Source organism: Triticum urartu, chromosome 7A (genome assembly GCF_056163025.1).
Source record: "Triticum urartu cultivar PI428250 chromosome 7A, HENAU_Tu73, whole genome shotgun sequence".
In the NCBI taxonomy this organism is placed as follows: Eukaryota; Viridiplantae; Streptophyta; class Magnoliopsida; order Poales; family Poaceae; genus Triticum; species Triticum urartu.
The window spans coordinates 529,573,085-529,581,761 of NC_141879.1; the positions used below are offsets into that span (position 1 = coordinate 529,573,085).

Below are 8,677 nucleotides of genomic sequence, written 5' to 3' on the forward strand. Positions count from 1 at the left end.
GCTCTGACCTTGATCATCCAGAGAACTTCCCCAACATCTCCTCCCACAACAAGCTCGTGAGGTACAGAGATGTGGGGAAGGCGAGGAAAGGGGAGGACTTTAACCCAAGCGAGCTATTTGATCCGGAGGTGGTGATGATATCTGGTGGCAGGAGGTCCCATGGATTGATAGCCATTGGATATAGACTTATACGTTGTCCTCGCACTCTCCCGGAGAACAAGGCATGCTAAACAAGCTCAGGTCCTGAGATAAGGCCTCGTCCACGGCCAATCGAGCTCGCCTTCAAGGTTAGTTATGCAGACTCAGATTTCTTTCAAGCATTGCATTGTGTGTGCAGCCATCGATGATTACAATGCTAACGAGGAGTGGTGTTGCAGGCTGCTCTTGAGAGAGAGAGAGAAATACAACCAATGCGCTTATGGTGAAGAGGGGCCGACAGGCGGCAAAGAAGGAGCGGGACTTGGAGGAGAGGATGGCTAGGATGTTGGAGGAGGAGAGGGCACGGAATGACATGCGGAACTAGGCCATGTATGAGCTCCTCGTGGTAAGTTTCTTCTGCATATTAGCCAAATCATGCACGTAATGTCTGTTTCATTACTAGCTAATATGATTGACTCGTCAAAACCAAATCTGTAATCTGTGTGCCAGAAAGCGGTCAGACCCCTCCACCAATGCCAGTCATTGCTCCGGGAACCACGATGAGTTTCATTTGAATGGTCATTAGTTACTAGTCTTAACATTTCCAGTGTCATCATGATAACGAGACATTGCAAATGATCTTTGGTGCAGCGTAACTCCAGACAAGCATCGCACGATCCTTCTCCAGATGGTGCCGGCACGAGCAACCCCGGTGCTTCACCTCCATGATGACGGTAAGTTTTCTCTAGTGTTTTGCTTAACAAATGCATAATGACCTAGACTTAGCTTTATTTCCTCGAAAATGATCCATTTTAGCTAAGTTAGCTCAACTATGATCCATTTTACCTAAGTTAGCTCATAAATGATCCATTTTACCTAGGTTAGCTCATAAATGATCCATTTTACCTAGGTTAGCTCCAAAATGGTCCGTTTAACCAAGGTTAGCTCCAAAATGATCCATTTTACCCAAGTTAGCTCCAAAATGATCCATTTTACCCAAATTAGCTCCAAAATGATCCATTGTACCTAGGTTAGCTAAAAATTGATCCATTTTACCCAAGTTAGCTCCAAAATGATCCATTTTACCTAGGTTAGCTCAAAAATGGCATAATTACTTAGGCTAGCACAAAATGACCTACACTTACCTTGTTTTCCTATAAATTGACATAATAAGCTTAGCTAGCTTAAAAATTTCATAATTACCTATATAAGCTCTAAAATGACACAAATAAGGAATAAGAAGAAAAACAAGGAACAGGAGAAAAAGAAAGAATAGAAGAAAGAATAAAAGAAGAAGAATGAGAAGGAAAAGGGTAAAAACCCTCTTCTTCTTCTTCTTCCAGTCTTCTTCTTCTTCTTCTTGTTCTAGTCTTCTTCTTCTTCCTCCTCTTCTTCTTCTAGTCTTCTTCATCTTCTTCTTCTTCTTCTAACTTGCTTACACCCATTTTTGCAGACTTGATTCACTTCATGGAAGCTGGCATTGATGGAATGCTAGTTTTAGTTTCTGTTTTGATTTTGTGTTGATGAACAATGTATGTTGAATAACTCCGTGAAACTATGTATGTATGTTGATGAACTCCGTGAAACTATGTATGTATTGGACCTTTTAATACCCTGTGTGTTATGTTGCATTGATGGACTGCTCGATGTTGCATACATGGGCTATGTTTGAGGTTGAAACTATATATATCATTTATGTCTTTTGAAAATACATGGATATAACAGAAAGCAGAAAAAACAGTAACAATATAGGCTCTTTGCCATATGCCACTGACGGCAAAGGGATCTTTGTCGTCTGCCACAGACGACAAAGAGGACACATGGCAGCAACCTGTGCAACCTGGGAGCTGACCCATTTGGTCAATTTGCCGTTCGTGGCAGACGACAAAGACCTACTGACGTCACAAGGCAGACGACAAAGCCTCCCATTAGCCACCCAACGTGGCTAATGGCCGGTTTTTTTTGCCGTCCACAATCTTTGCCATCTTCCACCGACGGTAAAATGTCTTTGCCGTCCGCTGAGGGAAAGCAGACGACAAAGAAGCTCTTTGCCAGAGTTTACAGCGCCGGACACGTTTGTCGTCCGCTAACTGGTCCTTTGCCGTCTGCCATGGCGGACGGCAAAACAGCTGATTCCTGTAGTCGAGGAGAACATTGTATTGAAGATCAAAGAGAGGGAATAAGCCATCTAGCTACTAGCTATGGACCCGTAGGTCTGTGGTGAACTACTCACGCATCATCGAAACACAGCAATGATAATATAGAAGCCCTCCATGATCGATTAATATTCCCCCTATGGCAGAGTACCGGAAAAGGCCTCAAGATGGGATCGTGGAATAACATAAACTTGTGGTGGCAAAAAAAGTGTTTGGGATGGCTCTTTGTAACATCCCAAATTTTCAATTTGGAATGTTATACATAGATCATTCATGCACATCATATTTTACTGCATTTCGTTTCACGATCCTCGAAATCCTAAGCAACTCAAGGACCCTCGGAGAGAGTTGGGGATTTCTCAGTTTTCATATTTGAGTTTTATCAAATATTGAAACGAGGATTTTTGGTTTTAATTATTTTTTCTCTTCGAAAATATTTCATATTAAAATATATGAGAGGAGATAATATGACTTCTCCAAAGTAAATGAAATATTGGAGGAAAAATATTAAAATCAAATATTTGATTTTTATTCGGAGTTTATTGCTATTTTATTTGAATTAGAAAAATTGCACGTTTTTCAAAGTTGCATTTTAGGGCCAAGAAAATGTTCATCTTGTTCTAAATATTTTATTTAGACGGTGAAAATTTGTTTTGGCATTTTTAGATATTTATTTTATTTTCTAGGATTTATTTAAGTTCTGGCGAAATTATTATTTTTTAAGTCTCAGCGCCCGACTGGGCCGAAGCCCAGCCGAGCCGGCCTCCTAGCCCTGCGCCACCGTCTCCTTCCAGGAGACCGGGAGGCTGCCGCCGCCCGCGACGCCGAGTCCGGCCAGGACTCTGTCGCGCCCCCCTTGCCCCCTCCCCAAGCAAGCACCCCCTCCTTTTATACCCCGCCCCAGAGCCCCCACCACCACCAACCCCGCCGCCTACCCCGCCCCGCCCCGCAGCGCCGCACTTCGCCGCCTAGCCGCGCCGCGCCGCCGCCCTTTGCCGCGCGCCGCCACTCGCCGTTGCCGCCTGTCGCCGCCCCGGGCCACCCACCGCCGCAGCCCCACCTCGCCGAAGCCGAAGCCTCGCCTCGCCAGATCTCGCCGGAGGTAAAGCCGCCGTCGCCGCCGCCGTTTTTTTAGAAAAGACCGATCCGATTTTTTTAGAAAAAAACCCTAGGTTCGTTTTTTTTAAATAGATCGGTTTATTTTTTTCCGGTTTAGTTTAATTAGCGGACGTTCGTCCGTACGTTCGTTTTAACGAAGAGTGTTCACCCGATAGTCGCAGACAGCGAACATTCGTTCGTTAGCCTGTTCGTCAGTTTTCTTTTTCTCGGATTATCCACGATTATTTTTTATCGCGATTTCTGATCCGATTTTCATTTTAGTTTATGTTTTCGCTCATTTATCGGAATCAGGCGATTCAAGCGCCTAGATCTTCGTCTCGAAACCCTCCTTCTGTTTAACCAACTTGAACAAGATTTTGATACTGTAAAATTTGACTTAGGTCCAGATTAGTAAACGGATCTTGTTTCTTTCGTAGTTTGAGTTTGTTGCTCTATTTGATTTGATTCTTTTTGCAAACCGGAGTTCTTAAGTTGGACTTTCTGGTTAGATCTTCTTATTTGAGTTTTACCCGTGCTTCTTTGCTTGATTGCTTATCTATGCTATTGTTTGTTTGCGATAGAACACCAGGAGTGTGAAGCGTGCTACTACGAGTCTTTAGGTTTTGCGGATCATCAGCAAGGCAAGTAACACTTTGATCATACCTCTTTATCACCCAGTTTTTATGCATTAGCTCCAATCCTCAAACATTGCATGATTAGGATGTGATTAACATGTGGGTTGGGAAGTAGTTGATGAGATAGAACCTATTGCCCTGTTATTATCAAACCCTTGGGAGTTACTTCTACGTATTGCTTATATTGCTATGCTATGCTCGTAGACGTGGTTTGGGTGAGTGAATCCATGACAGATGTGAGATTATTAATTAATGGTTCAACTTAAGGTGGCAACTTAAATACACATCTCATTACAGGAATCAGCTACTTTGCCATCTGCCACGGCGGACGGCAAAGCCAGGGATGGCGGACGGCAAAGAGCTTTGCCGTCAGTGGCGGACGGCAAACAGTGACGGCAAAGATAGGGTCGGCAAAGAGTGCTTTGCCTATAGCGGCGGACGGCAAAGAGGAGTGACGGCAAAATACTGGACGTCCGCCAGCGTTAGTCCGTTAGGCGGCTAACGGCGGCCTTTGCCGTCAGCCAGCGGACGGCAAATTTGAGCACCTCTTTGCCGTCCGCCGTCCCTGGCAGATGGCAAAGAGACCAAATTGGCATTAATTTTGTTTCTTCTTATATCCATTCATTTTCATAGAAAATCAAACACACAGACACACATACATATATATATATGACCAATATAGGATATCCAACACATGTTACCAATAGTAGCAAGTTTCATCCATACATATACATAGTTTCATCAATATTACACAGTTTCATCCATAGGTAGCAAGTTTCACAAAGTAAAAAACAAAAACTGAAGACAAGCACTCCATATCTGAAATTACAAGAAATGACCTAAAACTAAATATCTATTTTCCTAGGCAGCACACACTTGACCACCATAGCAGCTTGCCGGACAAGTATCTGTGGAGCACAAAACAACAGTCAGCCTGATTAGAAATTTTAAGGAGAGCAGTGCTAGTTTAAGAGTTATGAACAGATATAAATGGTGCATAAATTCCTATTATTCAACAAACATAAGTTATTTCCAAGTGAAACACGGGGCAATGTTATCCACTTCAAAACAGAACAGAACACATGGGTACACACATCGTCAAGTTTTTTCCACAAATGAGTTACTGATTGAGTTCAAGAAATGACCAAGGGCCTAATTGGTTCACAGGACCTAAAAACTCATAAATAGGGAAATCACTGGGTTGCAATGTCATGCCCTCTCTTGATACAATATGTTCGACAGGATGTTTGAGTGCATCATAGAAAACCATAGGAGTTTTTCAAGGCCGCATATTACAATCATATGGAATAATTTGAAGCAGAGAGGCCCCAAAAGGGGAAATCATGCTGTGTGGGAAAAGAGAATACCATTCACCGTAATGAAAAATATAGCATGCCAGAATCACTATTCTAGAGCACATATCCGTACCAAACCATTTATAGTGTTTCCAACTCTTCTAAGCATGTTAGAACACCATGAGGACAATCAAATTGAGTTATCTAAGCAATTTGACAATCAAATGGAGTTAACACAGGCCCCAGGGTTAGGGATTTAGTGACGGCAACAGTCTGCCAGCCGGCTTCCTCAATAGAAGGGACAGACCCAGTGCTAGAAGCAGAACAAGAACGTTGATACACAAGATAAGCACAAGCCCTTGAGAGCAGTATGCTTGGCAGAACAATTAATTAACCTCTAGAAGCAGAAGCAGCACGTTGATAGACAAGCTATTATGAAGAACCAACCTTGAGAGCGGTCTGCTTGCGCAAGATATCATTGGACTTGAACATGACTGTGGCAATCCAGATCATGACGAAGAAACCTACACAATATAAACTCAATTGGAATGAGGAACTCGCCATCATCTTCTGACCAAGAGGCATCAAGTACCTAGACAAAAAAGTAAGAGCACAATAAGATACAATGTATGCCGGTGGACATGTTTAACAGCAAGAAAACTACCCTATGAATAGCATAGTTAAATGTGATTCCTCCTAGTAGTATGTGTTCTATTATTCATAGTGATGAGAGCCCGAGACTATGCCAATAATGTCCAGAAAGAAAAGGCCTCCAAAATGTAGCATTATTTCAGTAGCAAGATTTTCTTTTTGGAAATAGGTTTATCCGAGGAGCGTTGACCTACGTCACATACTGTAATGCAGGCACTTCATTTGTTTTTAAGAAACTTGAGATTACTACTGGTGCTAAAACAAAGCCCACCAAAATCCTCTTTCAGCTAAAATACCAATTCACGTACTAGCTAGCATCACTAGTTAAGCAAACAGATTTATCACTTGTAGCAGCGCTGACCAAATTGCCATGGCAGCAGAACCCCAGCCATATGAGTACCCTGTCTTAAATCTAGACTATACCACTTGTGCAACTGACATTGAGATTTCAGAGGGCGGGCGCAGCAGAACGGCAAGTGCTATACCTTCACATTGGGGTCCCTGAGGTTGGCGTGCAGCCACTCGGCGGACACAACAGGCTCAGTCCGCGGCACCGCGTGGACGACGCTCGACGCGGCGTTGGTGGCGGCGGCCTTCGAGACGGCCGACGACATGGCGTTGAAGCACGCGGTGATCCCGAACCGCGTCATCGACGGCGACAGCTACGCCCCGCACCCGACCTCCGCCGCGCGCGCCCATCCGGGCCTGCCATACAAGTTTTCAAGAAAATTATGACAGCCTCAACAAGTACTGAACGAAAAGAAGATCTGACAACTACTCCCTCTGTCTCAAAATATACAGAAACATCAGAAACTTGTGTACCTTCCAAATGGACCAAACACTTTGTTGATCACTTGGAGAAAATATATGCTTTGAGGAAGAAGAATTGTTGTCGCGCTGCCTATGTAAGAAGGTTCCCGCATAAGTAATCAGGTTGATCATGAGCTTAACACTAAGCAGTTACAGAAAATAGTAGAGATGAAGCAAGCAACAATATTTACTTCCGGGATATTATCAGCGGATCCATGAGACGGTCAGGCTTTGAACCCTCTGCTGCCCACAAGTATCAGTATCAAAATGACCTTGCCCAGGTAGTGTACCAACCACATATTAGCACGAGCTCGTCCACATACAAGACACGATGGGGACTGAAGAACAACGAGACTGCAAACAGAATTAGCATTGCAGGAACCGCGGAGCACAGACAACGCAATCGACAGTACTGAGCCACAGACAGAGCAAGCGAGCAGGCACGGAAAAAACAGGGCGGAGGAGCGGGACTCACGCGCGCTCGAGCTCGTCGGGATCGGGATCTTCGGCTGCGGCCGCGGCGAGCCAGAGCAGCGCCATCGCGCAGATCCCAGGGGCCCACCGGCGCCCCATCCCCGCCTCCCGGCCGGCCTCAGATCTCCCATGGCGGGCGGGGCGCAGAGGAGCTCGGTGCTCGGCTCCCATGGCGGTGGCGGATCTCGAGGTCGGGGCGACCGGCGACGAGGCTTCCGTGGCGGGGCGGCGAGCTTGTGGGGAGGTGGCGGCGCGCGACGCGGCGCAGGCGGCAGCGCGAGGCGGCGGGGCTCCTGGGGTCCGGTGAGGTGGCAGCACGCACCGGCGGGCGGAGGCGAGGTGGCGCAGCAGCGCAGGGTCGAGGAAGGCGGGGTCGGGAGGCTCTCGGCTGTGGGGCGGGCGTCGTCGAATCCCGCCGGAGCTCGCCGGAATCGGCCGGCGTAGCTTCTCGCGGGAGGGAGAGGGAGAGACGAGCGGGAGGGAGAGAGGGGTGGGGCAGAGAGATAGGGGCGGAGATGGAGGGGATAGAGACAGAGGAGGTGGGGCAACGGTTTTTTTTACCCGAAAAAAAAAGATAGCCCCCTCTTTGCCGTCCGCTAACAGATGGCAAAAAATCTTTGCCGTCCGCCAGCAGATGGCAAAAAGTGGGGTTGGACCGTTGCAGTATATTGGCATCCAGTGGCACCTCTTTGCCGTCCGCTGACATTCTTTGCCATTTGCCAGCAGACGGCAAAGAAATGACAGATGGCAAAGACCTTCTTTGCCGTCTGCCAGTTCTTTGCCGTCTGTTGTTTGGTAGCTGATGGCAAAGACCTTCTTTGCCGTCCGCAAGCAGACGGCAAAGAACTAGCAGACGGCAAAATCCCTGATTCCAGTAGTGTCTTGGTGGATTGTTTGTTGGGCACCTGGGGAATCCAATGCTGTCCTAGGATATCCCGGAGTACCCGTGTGATAATCCTATGGTCCGCCACCCAGGCTCAAAGGGAACTGGGATATTTCATGCTAGAAACTTCCGTGTGCAGCCACAAGCTATTATGGTCTCTAGCATAGTTGAGTAGGTTGCGTGAAGCTCCTGAAGAGGTGGATCAGCAGGTAGAGGGATGTAGGTTGGTATGGTCTGCCCGGAGTAAGGAGTTAATACTTCTGAAAGACTGTGTCTCAGTCATCCGTTTCTCAAACATCATGTAGTGCGAGAAATTCAATGGAGGAGATCGGGTCTTGTGGGGAAAAGTGTGCAAACATCTGCAGAGTGTATAAACTAATCATGGTTAGCCGTGTCCCCGGTTATGGACAAATCTTGAGTATCTAGTACTTGGATTATCATATGTATCTCATCACTCTAAATTAATGTTGTTGGGTTGATAATTACTTTTAATTGGGATTGAGTTGGAGGAACCTTCTCGATGATGTTTCAACTACC

The 8,677-nt window shown here is 46.1% G+C and overlaps 1 protein-coding gene across 1 annotated transcript; it reads right to left on the reverse strand.

The window, feature by feature from the left end:
• Window positions 1-4,696: 4,696 nt before the first annotated feature.
• LOC125521409 (uncharacterized) lies at window positions 4,697-7,932 on the reverse strand. The gene is made up of 3 exons (XM_087533260.1): window positions 7,259-7,932; window positions 5,770-5,914; window positions 4,697-4,935 (listed from the first exon to the last, which is right to left on the reverse strand). The coding sequence occupies exons 1-3, from the start codon at window positions 7,930-7,932 to the stop codon at window positions 4,873-4,875; spliced, it is 882 nt and encodes a 293-aa protein (XP_087389386.1). The 3' UTR covers window positions 4,697-4,872.
• Between the last annotated feature and the right edge of the window lie 745 nt (window positions 7,933-8,677).

What these genes read in the sequence shown, in the direction of transcription:
- LOC125521409 (XM_087533260.1), bottom strand. Translation starts at nt 7,932, where the DNA reads ATGCCAATATACTGCAACGGTCCAACCCCACTTTTTGCCATCTGCTGG. An exon ending in CCCGACGAGCTCGAGCGCGC is followed by an intron (nt 5,915 to 7,258) that starts GTGAGTCCCGCT and finishes TTTTTTGTCTAG; the next exon opens with GTACTTGATGCCTCTTGGTC. An exon ending in GCAAGCAGACCGCTCTCAAG is followed by an intron (nt 4,936 to 5,769) that starts GTTGGTTCTTCA and finishes TGTGCTCCACAG; the next exon opens with ATACTTGTCCGGCAAGCTGC.